The sequence below is a fragment of the Cyprinus carpio genome, chromosome B18 (assembly GCF_018340385.1).
Source record: "Cyprinus carpio isolate SPL01 chromosome B18, ASM1834038v1, whole genome shotgun sequence".
Lineage (NCBI taxonomy): Eukaryota > Metazoa > Chordata > Actinopteri > Cypriniformes > Cyprinidae > Cyprinus > Cyprinus carpio.
In genome coordinates, this window is record NC_056614.1 from 16,305,226 (window position 1) to 16,322,815 (window position 17,590).

General features: G+C 33.9%; 2 protein-coding genes and 1 long non-coding RNA gene across 3 annotated transcripts in view; 1 reads left to right on the top strand and 2 right to left on the bottom strand.

The window, feature by feature from the left end:
* LOC109108665 (rho family-interacting cell polarization regulator 1-like) overlaps positions 1-3,827 on the bottom strand; it is a 66,113-nt gene extending 62,286 nt beyond the window's left edge. The window contains exon 1 of the mRNA XM_042744033.1: positions 3,685-3,827. The gene's annotated coding sequence lies outside the window, so the exon portion shown is untranslated. The remainder of the gene's footprint in view (positions 1-3,684) is intronic.
* A 1,141-nt stretch (positions 3,828-4,968) lies between these two features.
* LOC122140430 (C-factor-like) lies at positions 4,969-8,991 on the bottom strand. Its single transcript, XM_042744039.1, has 6 exons — positions 8,845-8,991; positions 7,233-7,287; positions 6,713-6,900; positions 6,113-6,277; positions 5,869-5,979; positions 4,969-5,767 (listed from the first exon to the last, which is right to left on the bottom strand). Exons 1-6 carry the CDS (start codon positions 8,989-8,991, stop codon positions 5,654-5,656), a joined length of 780 nt encoding a protein of 259 aa, XP_042599973.1. The 3' UTR covers positions 4,969-5,653.
* Positions 7,381-16,223, top strand: LOC122140431. Its single transcript, XR_006157106.1, has 3 exons — positions 7,381-7,791; positions 8,880-9,026; positions 15,873-16,223. It is a non-coding gene; the product is annotated as an uncharacterized LOC122140431 (long non-coding RNA).
* Positions 16,224-17,590: the final 1,367 nt, after the last annotated feature.

Here is a 17,590-nt window from a genome sequence, read left to right on the forward strand (position 1 = left end):
GAAAGTTTGATTCTTCATTGTAAGAGATTTTGAGATATTTAGCATTACATGATAACCGCAGTGAATGGGCCATCAGAGTGAGAGTTCAAATAAAACAGCGAAATAATCCGCAAGTAATCTACAAGTAATGTACTCCATTCCATCCATTAATGTAATGTCAAGTGAAATCTGCATGTTTGTAATTAACAAATTCATCACTGAGATGTTTTTAACTTCAAACCATTGCTTCTGGCTAAGATAAGAGTCCTCTATCTATAATATTGCTCCAGTGAAAAAGTTGTCTAGTCTGAATTAAGAGCGAAATATGCACAGATCAAACAATGTTTACAAGTAAAACATTTTAAAATAGTTCTAAAAAAATATGTTTGTGGATTTTGATGTGAGAGGACAAAAGGGCATGGACATTTTCACTAGAGGAAGTGTTATTATTAAGTTTTATTTTGGCCAGAAGCAATGGTTATAGTTAAAACGCCTTATGGAGGATTTTATTACAAACACCAGCTTTTTGTTCACAAGACATTAATCGATGAACTGGAGTCATGTCAATTACTTGTGGATTATTGTGGTTTCTTTATCAGCATTTTGAACTCTCATTCACACGGCACCCATTCACTATGATTCATTGGTGAGCAAGCAAATTAATTTCTCCAAAAGAAACAAACTCATTTTGGATGACCTGGGTGAATTAATTTTCAGTAAATTTTCATTTTTGGGTGACAAATTCCTTTATGTCAGCGGACTGCACTTAAAGTATTTGTTTTACTGCATGATTTATATTGCAACTACCCTTAATCAGTTTTTATGTCCTAGAAACAGCACTTGTTGGCTAAAAGATCATGTTGCTAAAGCATAAAAACTGCATAACTAAGATTTATTATTCTATATGAGCTTAATGAGATAAAAAAAAAAAAACTGTAATGCATCATAAGTATCGTGTGTGCATGTGTATTCTGTTGTGCATCTTTTTGTAAAGACTATTTGTGCATTCCTATAATTCCTTTGGAAATCTGCTCAATATTTCAATGTTGTTTAACTGCACATTACTGTTTGCAAATGTGATCAATGTGTGTTCTTTAATTTAACCATACAATCTTTAAAGAAGATAAAAATTTATAATGAAAAATTGATGTTTTCTAATTTTCTCAGATTTGTTCCCTATTTTAAGCGTTAAAATCTAAGCTATCTTATTGCTTTAGCAGAATCGAAATATATTGTGACTACTTTTACGGTGCTTTTAAGATGTGTTTTACTGTGTAAAGAGTCTTTTAAAGTTTACAACACAAACTTATATAGTGAGCAAACTACTGCTTTAAAGTGTGAGTCAATGGAATCTGTGTGACTGTAATAGAGATAAAAAGCAACCAGAGAGCAGACGTGTGACACTCAACAGAGACTGAGGAAACTAGAAACGTGAGAAAAACAAACTGAAAGAAAAAAATCTGTACTTTAGCTTCAGAGAGTAAAACACAGCTCAAGCCATGTGTCGACATGTAATATGTCATGTCCCTGGTTTCTTCCCCTCTCACGGCTGTTTGTTTTCTGCTGACCACTACAAGACTGAGGTCAAAGAGAAGACCTGTGCGAACAGCTGCCTAAAACACTGAAACGCAACACTAACACAGGGCTCTACAGTAAATGAATGACACAGTTTTAACATATATGTACTGTAAAAATACTGCAGCATTGACAATGTGCTTTCTATAACATCAAGGCACAGAAAATAGCTCGTTACTCTGTGTATACAGATATAGTGAGTGTGTATGTGTATAGACATAGAAAGCTATTCCCCAGGTCAAAAGCACTTCCTTCTGTTTTGCTTGATCAACAGAGAGAAAAAACTGTTTTCCCTCTAATTTTTCTCATGCTGAGTGAGTCAGCTGTTTTCTCAATTAAACATTAAACCAAATGAATGTATTTGTGGTAATTAATTCTGTTAATACTTTCTAACCAGCAAATTTATTTGAAAATTTACATAAAGAAATATTTTGTTTGATTCACTGCATGTAAATCTAGTTGTCTTCTGCTAATCGCATTGTATAAGCTGACTGAGAAAACCCATCAGAATTAGAGGGGTAGAACTGAAGTTTATGTTGCGCTGTTAAAGACTACATTTCAGATTTCAGTAAATAGTTGTTATATTTAATTGTTACCAATCTGTTCTATAAATGGAGTCAACTAAATACAATTCTCAGTCCCTCAAAGAAGAATTGAGCCAAAACAGAACATAAACATGGTGATAACTTGTTCTGGAATGTATATTTCTGTGAAAAATTCTTTCATAAGTGATAAGAGTGTAACATGGCACATCAGCTGCAGCTATTTCACTTTCTGTCCAGGTACTTAATGATCATGGAGCCAATGCAATGTGAGTAACATGTTACTATCTTTATCATTTATATTTTGCTACTTTTCAAATGCCTTTCATGTATAGATTTTATTGATTCATCCAATTGTCCTAGACCAATAATTTATATATATATATATATATATATATATATATAATATATATATATATATATATATATATATATATATATATAATAAATATGAATGTAAATAATAAAATGATATTAATTATTATGTGTTATTTTGTTTAAAATTTGTGATCAAAACAAAAAACAAATAAACAACAAACATCAACCATTTCAATATTTACTGTGTAAATTATTTTTTTCAAAAGCACTTGTTCCGCCCCATTGTCCCTATTTTTAAAGGAATTGTAGGCCTACTTGTTTACAAATATGTGTATTGCCCGTCATTTCCAATCAAGCCTTAATTTTATCAAGTTATGCAAGAAATCAACAGCTAAAACAGTTACAAATATTTAATTGAGTGTATTTTGGATACATAAAATGCTGGCCATGAAATTAGCCTTAGCTAAACAAAAGAGTTTGAGACATTTTAATTTACATTTTATTTTAATTATTTAAAATGCCAAGTCCATCATCTTTCTTGAGTTGTGGTGGAAACGACAATGTTGTTAAAACCTTTCAGACAAAAATGACAGAATTCTGCTGTGATTCATTTATATATACAATGATAGAAATTGGTCGCACAAAAATTAAAATTGTGTGAAAAAATGTTTTTAGGGCATTCGGAGGTCCAAAGTGCTTATAGTTGAAGAACACCCATTTATAAACCATTCAAGTTGACTTATTTACAGAATACTGCAATATTGAAGTGTAAAACACATCAGAGGGCCAGTTTACTGGTGCTTCACCCACAAAATAAAATAAATTATTTGTAAAACTTCATTATTTCACATGAGCAACTTTAACAATAATTCAGTCATAGTCCAGAACCCAGCTATGCACTTGCCACTTACCACAAAGTTTGCTTTCCTATTTCTTCTCACAATCAAGCAGTCAGACCCTCCTTACTAGAAGGAAACAATCTCTCGGTTTCCATGACAACCTCTGTTTGAATCAGGTTGTAAAGTGGGAATATCGGGAATATCCCAGACTGGCACAAAACTCCTCTCCAAGCGACTAATGATTAACGATGGGAAATGAAGTCTCACAGCTGCCTCACGTCAAAACGAGCAGATATTTCCAAATAAATAATCAAAAATTTAGTTGTTGTTGTCTCTGACTTACCCAAAACATGCCATAATTATAAAAATATACTCTCTCAAATACAAACATGCTCTTTAACAAAGCTATGTATCCACTATGAGGTTCCTACCTGAGGAGTACTGGTATGTATGTCCAAGCGACTAAACCCCGTGTGATGAACTAAGCATAAAAGTGACGTTAACTAGTTAAAGAGTGTTTAATCTTAACGAGCAGCGGGTGAAGCGTGCACGCCCGCGTCCAGAGGCGTCTGTTTATGCACACCTCTTTTACTTTCAAAGCTGAGAGAGAGAGAGGGAGAGAGAGAAAAACCTCCTGTCCTTGTTTTCACAGGACTAGAGGAGTATCGCCATGACTCATGAGGCAGCTGATAGTTAATGAAAAATCAACAGTCAGTTCTCTCCTCAACATAACAACACACAGCAAGACCGCTGTCAATGAATCACTTCACTCGCTGCCAAGCAAATCGAAATCTGGAACCTCGTATGATTGATTCTTTTGTCAGACTGATTGATTAGGTCACCTTTAAACATATTAAATGTCTGCTAAACAAACTGTCAGTTATCTTAGTAGGTTAAGTTTAAACAAAATTAATATTTATCTTATCATTTATTATTGATGTAACACTTTTGTTTTATTTGAAGAATTAGTTTACAGTTTTGCAAATATAAAATGTAATATATATATATGTATATATAATATATAGGCTATATATATATAATCACGGCATAATATTGTCAAACTCTCACAAAACGAATGGGGTAGGTTGACACTGCCATTAGACAGCCTATTTAGAGGCTTTTTTACAGAAAAAAAGAATTAAATAAAAAGTAACATTATTATAATATATATATTTAAAAAGATACTTTGAAACAGAAGACACACACATTACACATCCTGTGACATATTCTTTTTTATCTATAATTAAATTTTTTAATTAAATTTATCTATAATTAAATATTCTTTATATAGACTATAATTTCTTATTGTTGATTTTAAGGTGAAATGACTAGTTATCATGAGCTTCATCCTTAAATCAATCTAACAGAACAATTCAATAGGGCTGGCTGCTGCTTCTTCTGGAAGTCTTCAAGCATTTGAATGTCTATAATTGATCTACCTTTGTTTCTCTGGGAGTATAGCTTCTTTAACAGGGTTAAGAATTAAGTCACAAGATGAGTAAACACAGCTAAATCCGAGATGATATGGGATGGATAAACATTATTATAACTTTAACTCCTGCAGATACTGTAGTAATGACTTATTATGTAGACTACAAGTTACTCAACCAGTGGTTCTCAACGGGTGGCCAAATAAGTCTTAAAATAATTTCAACTGAATTATAGTAACATAATCTTAATTTAAAACTACTACTACAAATAAAAATACTGGCATGATGTTTTTAGTTCATTTATTTTTATTACAACAGAAATAGCAGAGGTTCAAAACGGTATGAATCGAAGAGATGTTGAATATTGTCATGGAAAAAGGGTGGCCTCAGAGTCAAAAAGGCCGAAAACCACTGCACTAAAATGGGTATATTTATATAACACTAGAGGGCGTACTGTACCCATGTAGTTTTGGAAGATTGACGATCACGTTATTCACCAAATATTTTATCAGACACGCAGTGGCAGGAAAGCTCTTACAGTTATTGGTTTTTCTTTGTTATTGTACATAATTTTATTGTCCTTTCTGGAAATCTCAGCTGTAGAAGGGCATGTTGTGGTGGGCTTTGTTTCTTTTTTGGCTCTCTCTTTACATATTCCTTATCTTCCTTTACTTACCCATTCCCCCCATTGTCTCACAGCTAATTTTATTACAATTGCTAATATTTAATTTGGAAAGTCAGCAATACAAATATCAATAGGGCAAAACTTCAAGGCATACAAAACCTGTTTTCATGTTTTGATATGAGATCTTCTGCACATGCATTACACCAATGGCACATTTTTCATTGTTGTATTACAAACTTTGTGAACCTGTAAATAAATACCATGTCTTATACTAGAATATCTCTTAGAAAAAATGTTCTCACACAAACTTAAGATGTGTAAAGACACACAAAATGAGAGGCGTAATCACCAGGGGATGTTTTTGCCTTCCCAATCTAAAAGAGTTCCAGTGTCTTTCTCGGTGAGGCTTGTGATGACTTTCATCATACCGCTGATGCTCTCAGCAGTCGTCAGGGGAGCCTGAGGGTGCCACAACAAAAATGACAAATGTGAGGATGCCAAAGAAAGTAAACCACTGACATGAATGTAAAAACACATTTTTAGCAAGCGCTTTGTATTACCTTTGGGCCTCCCATTTCTGTCTGGACCCATCCTGGATGGAGAGACATAACAAGAATGCCATCTTTTTTTAAATCTTCTGCCAAGCAGCGAGTTAACATGTTCAGTGCTGCCTGAAGTAAAGAAACAGCCAAGATGTAATAGTTTTAATAGTAATTTAAGAGTTAAATAACATCTATGGTTAATAATACTTGAAGAAATGTTTATGTTTTGTTGTCTGTGGCACAGTAAAAGGGTTTTGGGTACCTTGCTGACCCGATAGGGGTACATTGGAGACACAGAGAAATTCTCAGGGCATGTGGTGATGGATGACAGCAGTGTGGAGACATTGATGATAGCTGACCTACTGCAAGACATTTTTGCTTGATGAGGAAACTGAGCTGCTGCCTTACACAGGAGGGGATGGAAATCCTGAAAATGAATTAACGTCAATTACTGTACAGGGACAATGCTACACAATAATGTTACAAAGTTTTTACTGCAAGAAATAATTTTCTTACTCAGTATTTTTGTCTTATTTAATTTTAAATACAAATATCAAAACATTCCTAAATCAAGAAGGAGCAAAATGATTTTATGTCTTGTTTTCTGAAGAGAAGAAAATCTGTTAGTGGGGTTAGAAAAAAACTTACATTTTCTACCCAACTGACAGATTTTTTTTTTTCTTGTTTTAAGCATACACTTAATTTTTTATACATTTTTCAAAAGACTTAATGTCTTAAGTCACATTATATATATATATATATATATATATATATATATATATATATATATATATGCAATGGAAAACAAGACAAAAATACCAAATAAGACAATCATTTGTTGCAGTGTTGAAGGTTCAGCCACCTTTGCGATGAGCATGGGTCCTACAACATTGGTTGTGTACACATCCACCATCTCCTGTTTTCCTGTCTCAGCTAGGGATCCTGGGATGTTCACACCAGCATTGTTGATGATCAAATTCAGACCTTTGCCCTTCAGCTTGGTTTCCACCAGTTTTGAGGCCTCTGTGATACTAGTAGGACTAGTCGTGTCTGTTGAGAAATTAGATAAACCAACATTCTGAAAATATGAGGAGTTTGTGTGCTCATCAGAATAAGTTTGGGGAAATTTAGCATTACATCACTTGCTCACCAATGGATCCTCGGATGCCAAACAACTGATTAAAACATCACAATAATCTAAGCAAATGATGAAATGGTAAATTTCTCCAAATCTGTTCTGATAAATAAACAAACTACATCTTCAGCAAGTACATTTTCAGCAAATATAATTTTTTGGGCGAACTAATTCTTTAATTTGAGATAAGGACAGTCCTAATGAACAGAATTATGACTCAACCACAAAATTACAGCAAATATCCTACCAAGTTGGACAACCGTGATCACATCCCGGTGCTTCTGAGCTAGTTCCTGGAGATCCTAGAAGACAAGCAGTTGGAAGTGCTTTCCAGGATGTTCTAGAGATACACATCCTTATAAAATGTCACATCTTAGAGACACGTTACAAATCCCCCAAATGCAGCACAGAATCGGCAGAGTTGTCCAACAAGTTTCAATGTCACAGTGAGTCATCTATGCTGTCTTTGTAAAACTGGAATAGTACAGATGGTTCAAATGTGATACACCCATGTGTAATCACAATGGTGATGTCTGTTTTGTGAATTTTTTATTTTTTTGTTTATTTATTATATTTTGTGAGACTGAAAAAAAAAAGGAAGTCAGTTTTGTACACGGAGTCTTTTTGGTTATTCATCACCATTAAATGCTGAGGGTGAAACAAAGCAGTGTCAGCCAATAAGGGGAGTGGAAGCGCGAGATTGTCATGGTGATGCGCTGTGTTTACTCCAGAGTCCAGACGCTGAGGAGCTGCCTGCGACTGAGGAAAGGCACTAAAATTCATTTTTGTTTCTCCAGATAACTCAGGTGCGTGTTCACAAAAGTAAAAAAATAAGTCAATATCCGTGTCAAAACATGTACGCTCACATTTCTTATGTGTTCGTAGTCAAACAGCTCGTTTGTGATAAAAGAAATCTTAAGTAAATCGAGATTAGTTTTTCCAGAGTTCACCGAGTAACGTAGAGCAACGGATGTAAATAGAAAAGTACCTCAGAATGTGATAATTTACACAAAGGAGACTCAGAAATTGTAAATATGTGTATATATTTAGGGAAATGTATGTGTTAACGGGAATATGCTGATAACTTGTGTCACGCGTGACGGTTACAATTTGAAAGATACTATTGTAGCAGCTGTGTAATGACGAATGTGTGACAGAGATTCAAATGGTCACATAGAAACTGTTACCACAGAAATCATAAGGGTTTATTAAATGGATTTTAAAGTGCTGATGATTATAAAGGAATTATGTTGAAATGTGTTTTATAACATAAGAGTAAAATACAGGAAACAAACTGATTTTATACTGTTAACATGACAGAGAGATGTTTTTAAAGACGTCAGTGAGCTGTGACTGAGGAAAGCCACTAAAATTGCTTGTCCTTCTTGTTTCTCCTGATAAATCAGTTTCCACACCACACATTCTTTTTCGTAATCTGTGACCACGTAACACAAAGTTCAATTTTTTTTTTCATACAGGACATAGTGCATTGGCATTTACTGAATTCAAACAAAAACCTTATTCTAAATGGCAGTGACAACAGTGAAAACGTAGTTTTTATGATTTCAGGAACCCTTTACAATAACATTTGTTAACTTTTTTTAGATACCATAATGTAACAATGAACAGTACTTTTACTAATCTAACATTTCAAGTTGTATAACAAATGAACTGAATTGTATAATTATGTAAATTAATTATATATTATAATTAAGTATAATAATTAAGTTGTATAAATTAATTCAAATTAGTTAATGTATTATAAAAAAGGAACAATAGTATATTTATAAGAAAGCTTACCAAATATACTCATGTAAACAAGTTAAACTTTTCTGTATAGTGTTAGCATGGTTTCTTACCTGTGATCTTTGTCCATTTGGGTCTCTACAACCAGCAAAGATCTGAACTGGAGGCGTGGGTGAATCAACCAACTGTCGAACCAACTCAAGTCCAATTCCACGGTTTGATCCAGTCACCAGAACACTGTCACATATTCTAGATGCCATTATCAGTCAGAAGCTCAGTCTACAATGGAAGGCATGTATGTTAGTGTGTATGTATTGGATGTGTGGGTGTAATCAACAAGTCAAGAAGTCTATTAACTCTTTGAAGGTTTGTGAATGTTTATCACAACTGCAACTGATCACACTTCTGTTAGTCCCTCCCAGGCAACAAAGCTGCTTTCTTCCCTGACAGAGAACATTACATGTACATTACATTTAGATTTACTCATTCAGAAGGTGTTTTAATCCAAATAAGCTTAGTGCAGTATAAAGCTGGGATAAATGAGTAACAATTCAGGTGTCTTCTCAATGTTATTCTAATACCATGTATTGATTTATATCAGAAACTGTCTTGAATATCTGATTTTCTCTCAAGCTTAAGTTTGACTGTAATTTATGGCCAACAACAAAATACTTTAACTTAGATACTAACATATTTTTAGATCCTTAAATGTATAGATATTGTAATATTATATTATTGTATGATATGCCATAATCACAGCAATGATAGCAGAGCATAACAGTAGTAAAAAAAAAAAATTTAAAAAAGAAAAAAAGATTGAGGACATCTGTCTAAATCAATTCCAGAACTTCTTTCATAAAACATTGTGACAGATTAAAAAAATATAATCTGATGATTCCACCTTGTGCTGTTTCATTTAGAACATCATGTTTTTCTTTGGAATTAACCACAAATATATCCACAGACTGATGTGGAAATACATGTTAAATGTAAGAATTCTGCTGAACTACACCAGAAATGTTGGGTGTATACTACTGCCGTGCCAAACGACTGTCTTTCTTAGAAGCTTGTGATTGCAGTCACCTACAAAATATCTAAATGCCTCCGACAACAAAATGCAAAAAATAATAATAATAATAATAATTTAAGAAATCTTAATTATTATTCATATTTTAAGCATAAATTTAACAGGACTTGAAAACTGTTTAAGCAAATTATTAATGGGGTAAGAAAATTACATAATATTTTATATAATATATGAAATGTTCTTAATATAAACTATGTTCGAAAGTTTAGTCAGTTTGATTTTTTTAAAAAGTTTCTTTAGCACTAAATCAGCATATTAGAATGATTTTTGAAGGATCATGTGACACTGAATACTGGCGTAATGGCTACTGAAAATTCAGCTGTGTCATCATAGGAATAAATTACATTTTTAAAAATGTATTTTATTTAAAATATTTGAAGCCTTATGGCTTGTATTGATGGAATACGTAATCCATATGAATGGTGTTTACATATTGACTAGTAAACATTACATAGTTATCTTCAGAGCTGGGTAGATTACTTATGAATTGTAATCAGTTACTGATTACAGATTACATGACAAAATTTGTAGTCAGTAATATAATCTCTTAGGATTACACATTTTTGGTAACGTAATCTGATTACTTTTGGATTACATTTAGATTACATTTGTGCTAACCCTTATTTGATATCACATATATTGAATTAGTCTAATCTTGTACTATTTTGACCTATACAAAGAAAAAATATATTCCACAAAATATATTTAATTCACCAACAAGAGCCACAATAACTTTTTTTTCAAGTGCAATGTATGGACAGTTAATACTTACAAAATACTCACACTAATGTACCTTGCTGTTAGTGTTTGCTAGTAACACTAAATAAAACAAAATCACATCTAATGATTTTAAAGGATATTTACTTATAATTAAGTAAATTTAGAAAACAGCTACATTACAAGAAACAATATTGAAAAACATAAAATTCACAGCAATATCACTGCCAGGTCAAATATTGAATATATTAAAGACCATAACTAAGTTAAATATTTCATCTCAAAACACTTGAAGTGCATAAGGTAGATGATGAAAAATCAACATTTCAAAAAATATATTAAAGAACATATTAAAGGCTATGTTCCCCTCCATTTTCCATTATCTTGTTGCTGATTTCTTCTGAGCACGATTCTGACACCTCTCCCCTTCTCCGCCGGAAAAACTCGAAGAATCACGAATGTATATATGTGGCAGGTTTAACAGGAAAAAATATACATGTAAAAAAAAAAAGGACATTTAGGATAATCAATGAATTGTGAACAACTTATTACCATTGTGTAAATAAAATGTAATCATGTAATCCATAAAAAAGTAACTGTAGTCTGATTACGAGTATTTTAAAAAGTAGTTTACTCTAATTACAAGTACTTGAGTTTTGGAATCTGATTACGTAATCCAGATTACATGTAATCCGTTACTACCCAGCTCTGGTTATCTTGAAGATGTAAACCCTGAACCAACATACAAAACTAATACATTTTCCTTACCTTAAGTTTGATCACAACATTGTTGCTTTTAAATGTGTACACCATTACTGTTTGAATACAGTAACTAACTACAAGATTTTTGCTATCCTATATTTTTACAATTAGACATCACCTTGACATAGTCACCACTGATAAATTACTCATAATTTTCAATGAAGCTTCTTTGCAACAATGCGTATTGTGAAATGCGCTATACAAATAAACATGAATGAATTGAGTTCATAAATTGATGATCAAATTCAGGCCTTTGCTCTTCAGGTTGACCTCCATCAGCTTTGCAGCCTTTGTGATAAAGAGTCAAACTACCTTCTGAGAAATTAGACAGAACTTTGATTCACATGTGATCAGATCAGTAACAACATCAAGAGATAGAATACATAATTAATGTTATAATGCTAATTTAAGGTGGTGTATCAGCTATGAATTCATTATCGTATTTTTGTAAAACTCTCACCGAGGTGGGAAACTGTTATCATATACTGGTGATCTGTGCTAGCAGCAGAAACAAACGTTTTAGGAGGTTTTATGAATGTCTGCATGAATTTTACATGACTTAGATGTGTTTATCTTACAGACATGTAAAACAAATGTGTTACAATGCACCTTTTATCTACACCAGAGCTGCAGAAACAGGACTAGTTTCGGTGTCACAATGACATGTTACAAATGAATGTGATGCAAAAGTGTCAGAAATGTAGATAAGTTCTTGATACAGTATATAGCATAGCATAGGCAAAGTAAACTAGTACAACTAAATCAGAACAAACCCTTATGGTAAAAGGAATAAGGGGTAATCTTGTAATCTTTTTAAAACGGATTTCTTATTAGTTTTTTTCAGTAAATGTTTAACAAGTTACTGCATCATTTCCTGAGTTTACAAAGGCCTTTTCTTCTCAGATAGTTAGAGTAACGATTAAAATATATTTCAAGAACACCCAGCTATCACCAGTGCAATGCCACTGCACTTTTAAAAGTAAAGGTTCCAAGAGGAGATTTTTGTAGCAATGCAAATGTAATTTTTTTCATTGGTAGTACCTTTGCCAGATGTTATTAGGCCACAAAAAAAAAAAAAAAAAAAAATTATTTATTAAAGATATTTACATAGAAAGCAGCTTATTAAGATATATAAACAACTCTAATGTTCACATTGTTGGTTATGAAGAAGTCATTTCTTAATGAGTTAAATGATGTACATTCTCTAATTGATTGTGGTATTGAATTCCACTTATGTAATGCCCTGAAAAAAAAACAGCTTGACCAAATAAGGTTTTTCTATGTGGAATTATGCAATCAGCTTTAATAGATTGAAATTTAATAAAATCAACCAGAGGAGAAGGAGCTAAACCATGCCTAATTTTATAAACTAAACATTTTTAAACTTGGTGATGTTTTTCCAGCTAAGCAGGTTATACATATTTAAGATATGACAATGGTGAAAACTAGTTGTTGTTGTTTTTTAATCTAAAATTTTAAGTGCTTGTTTTTACAGTAATTCCAGTGGTTTTAGAACTGTAGCATGTGTATTAGACCAACTTGTCAGACAATAAGTAATATGAGAAAGAATCATATGAAAATATACCTTTGCAGCCTCATTTGATAAAGAGTTTCTAATAAACTGAAAATTAACTAAATAAAATGTTACCTTTTTACCTTTTTTATATGCGGTTTAAAACCATTACATAAGTACAAATGAACCCATAAGTATTTATGTTCCAAAACAACCTGTAATCTCTCTCCCGAAATGAAAATATCCTGTTATATTTATATCCTGTTATATAGAAAAAAACATACAAGCTCTTTTTGACACGTTTCATTTCAGGTAACACTGATTGATCCAAGATATGATTTTTGCCAGAACATCTATCTTAACTTGTTTTTATTATTTTTAAATAAAAAAAATTACAAAACAAGGAAAAACATTGCAATTATGTTTGTAATTTGTGCCATTTATTATTATTATTATTTTGACGGACAGGACATCCAAATCACAGGATACTGGCAAAATCGAGATGTAGACATTATGGCCACTAGATGGCAGAACTTAATTACTTATGTTTTCAAGGTTAAAAAAAGCTCCTGACTGAATGAACAATTGTCCATTTGAAATAATACACACCTAATAAACATTTTTTAAACAAAAAAAAGGTGTTCATTAAACCATGAAGTTTAATGTCATTTATAAATTTACACATTGATCTTTACACACAAACGAGACACAAAATGACTGTAACTGTTCCAGACTTCCTCTCATACCTGTTCACAAGCACTCACTCACAGAGAAAAATACAAAACAGCCCGTCCTCTCAAACTAGGACAAAGAGCAGCTGATACAGATATGTAACCATGGTGACCAGGTGACGTCTCACATTCCAGCTTAAGCTCTCAGATTTCAGATGAGGCCAGTGGTCAATATTCATGTACCTCCATCATACTGACAAAAACAATGACAGCCTGGGAAGATGGCAATGGGTTACTGATCAAAAAGCCAGGCAACTAATTAAAAAACAGAGGAGAGAGATCTATGCAAATAGCATGATGTCTAGGCCATGCACAGGTGGGCATCCTTAAATTTCCTGTAACAAATCCACAACTTTGCTATGTCATGACCAGTCAGCGATCAAGTGTTTCCCTGTTGCTTAGACTGTTCTTATAAGTTGTGTGACAGCACAGAGCGCTTTAGCCTCAAGCTACAGGCCAATCATCCCACGCCAAGAATTCTTTTTTCTTTAAGCTAAAGCCTGTGGAATGCTGGGTAGGCAGCTGAGAGGCTGACGACTGGCGGCTTGGGTCTGGTAACCTGCTGTGGGATGTGGGAGAGCCAGGGGAATGTAAAGTCCTCAAAGCAGAGTGTACAGACCAGTCTGGCAGCATTCTTAACACATAAATGCGCACACACCTCAGAAACCCACACAAACATTCCACATCTCTTTCCACACAACCTGTACGTCCGAGCGTGTCTTTTGGTGCGTGAACAGTGTTAGCAGTACTGAGTGTCCCTGTATTAAAAATATCACCAGCCTCGCTCCTCATCAAACATTAATGAAAGCTGGTCTATACTTCTTACGTCATTTCCATGTCTGGAGCACTACAAAACATTTTCTGTCCCCACCATGTTGTATTGGGAATCTAAATTGAGCGAACAACAAAAGATGCTCAAAGGGGACGCTTATATAAAATGTCTACCAATATGATTTTTTCAGCAGCCATTACTCCAGTCTTCAGTGTCACATGATGCTTCATAAACCATTCTAATGCTCATTTGGTGCTCAAGAAATGTTTTATTATTATCAGTCTTGAAAACAGTTGTACATTGCCTCTTTAATTTGAAATAGTAAATTAATTTGGCTTTAAATGTTTGTATCACCATCACTGGTGCTTTGTGATTTGAATGATCATTTTGTTTCATAACACCCTGAAGTAGACCTTTAGGGTACAACAGGGATGTAAACACTTGAGATGAACAATTTAGAGAACAAAAAAAATATTTGTGATTCCAGACAGGTACGATCGGCATGTTTGCTCATTCTGCTGACATGACTGAGGTATGAGGGACCTTTTCAATTTAACACGACAGGGTGACTAAGATCTGTCCTGTTACAGACAGTAACAGTAATGTTTGTCACAAATTCACTTATCTCTACCGACTGGTTATTTCCAGCTTAAAATAGCTCTAAGGGGCATAATTTGTAACAGCAAATTTTCATATTGTTGCTGTGAAATGTGTCCAGAGGGTGTTTGCTTCGCTTGAGATATGAGTAAGAAAATGAGTAAAACATCTATCACATAATTTCTTTTTCTGAATGATATGCCCGCTTCCTCAAAAAAATTCAGGTCATGATGACAACAATTTCTCATAATTCAAGTAGCATCACCCCTTTTTCCCCTAATATACAAGACCAAATGAAGAGCAGAGGTGGGAGTATTACATATCTTATCGGCTTGTACTAACCAGACCTCTCTTGAATAGCTCACATTCTCCAGCATTCATCACCTAAGCAACAACAAACTTAAATTAACCTGGTTTTAAAAGCTAATACTCTGTGGGTGAGTATAACAGTCCCATTCACCTGTTTAATCTGTAAACACTAGGTTAATAGGAGCAAAAGCTCCCATCCCTTCCACCTCGTTCATCCTGTGATGTGTCAAACGTGTCTTCCTGTGACGATATGATTACAGTGAGTCATTTAAAAAAAACGACTTTAAACCTTCCAGAGTGCTTCTTGAGTTTCTGCTTCTCAGGCAAAAAGTCACCCAACAGACCTTAAGCCTCAGCAGGTTCTTATCTAACAAACATCTGGTTTGACAGGTTAAATACTTTGGGTATGCGTGCATGGATGAGCCAGAGGAGAGAACATGCTCAGGTGCCAGACAGACATTTGAAAATTCTCCAGGCATTTCATTTCCCCAATTAAAATCAAATGTAGACGAGTATAAATATGTTGTAGGAACCAAACAGGGGAGTTCAAAACAGCAACCTTTTCCAAATACCGTATGGGTCAGCTGAGTCACCAATACCTATGTGAAAGAGAGACGCATGTATTGAAACTTAATTTCTCTGCTATATTCCAGGAAATGGTTGGGTCTAGACCAAATGCAGAATAGATCAAAGCACCACTGACCGTTACAGTGAGCAACCAGGATTATCATCTCCCTCCAGATTCCTGCATTCTTCTGCTTTCCATCATCATCCGAGCTGGACAGAGGCCCGCGGAGAGGGTGTGCAGAGCAGAGACTGGACACACAACAAGGGAAACACTAGAAAGGGAAGCTTTAATTAAGACCAGCAGCTCAAATAGACTAAAAGGAAAAAGCTGAAAAAACGAGGAGGGAAATCTAGTGAGTAAATGTCACATTTTTGTACACAGGCAGACTTTTGTTAAGAGTTTCTCCATTAAAGAACCTGTTAACAGTACACTGAAATGCTAATGCATTTTTGCAAGTTTTCTTGTTTCTAATATTTTCTAAACATTAATAATTGCTCTTCTCAGAATCATGTGAGGAAATGTACTAATTATAGCTGCTCTGGTATTAAATCATTCAGTGAGAGAAAAGGCAGACACTTTAAAGCAGTGACTCTCAGCCACGAGTCTGGGATCCACTTGGGGGCCTCAGCAAACATCCAAGGGGACCACAGGATGACTTAAAGATAAAAAAAATTGTCATCAGTTACTCATCCTCAAGCTGTTCCAAACCTATGTGAATTTTTTCTTCTGCCGAACACAAAATAAGATATTTTGAAGGTTGATGATCCCCATTGGCTTCCATAGTATGGAACTTTTCAAACAGGTTTGGAAAACCTAAGTAAATGATAACAGGATCTTTTAAAAATGCATTTAAATTAATATGTTATTAACACAAATATTATTATCATGAATAAATTACAAGAATTTAACTTAATTAAAATGCTAGAATACATAAAGGGCCAATAAATCATATTTATTTTGCTTTAAAGAAATAGCGATGAGTTATCAGATGTCATGAGCAAATAAAATCTCATGATAATTTTGCGGTGAGAGAGACCAGGAATATACTTGTCACAGAAAGATGTTGTCACAAGGTAACATTTTAGATTTTTCTGTTTGTTTTATTTCTTAATTATTTTACTAAATATAAAGTTTATTAAAGGCAGGGTTTGTTTTAAAATTGTCCTATATAGTGGGACAACGTGCCTCAAAACTGAATGAGGTTTTTACAAAAGGTAAACATGTGATCAATATTTCTATAGAAATTGCCTTTCAAATAAACCTACCTTGAGCAACAACTATAATATACATATGCATAGGGCTGGACAATATATCGAACGATATGATCACGCGCATCTCGTCAGTAAAGCCGGTTACATGATTAGCGGTAAATCCCCATCACCTGCTTTCAAATGGAGCTGCAGTTAATTCACAGAGCCGTAGTTCACTGAGAAGCTACGCTATATCGAGTTCATTATTGAAGATGAATCGCCTTTGATAATGAACTCGATATAGCGTAGCTTGTCAGTGAACTACGGCTCTGTGTATTAACTGCAGCTCCATTTGAAAGCAGGTGATGGGGATTTACCGCTAATCATGGAACCGACTTTGCTGACGAGATGCGCATGATCATATCGTTCGATATATTGTCCAGCCATACATATGCATAATATGTATAAACCTAAAAAGTGCAACAACTAGTCCCATTGTCCCCTAAGATGAAGTTTTCACAGCAGCAACAGATTGTGTCAAATTAACTGAACAACATTAATTAAGAAAACAGTGTCAATAATGCAAAATGACAGTTAAAGGCAGTTCATCATT

Coding starts and splice junctions, on each gene's coding strand:
- LOC122140430 (XM_042744039.1), bottom strand. CDS start 8,991: ATGGCATCTAGAATATGTGACAGTGTTCTGGTGACTGGATCAAACCGT. Junction 6,278..6,712: donor GACCCATGCTCATCGCAAAG/GTGGCTGAACCT, acceptor ATTCATTTTCAG/GATTTCCATCCCCTCCTGTG. Junction 5,768..5,868: donor CAGAAATGGGAGGCCCAAAG/GTAATACAAAGC, acceptor TGGCACCCTCAG/GCTCCCCTGACGACTGCTGA.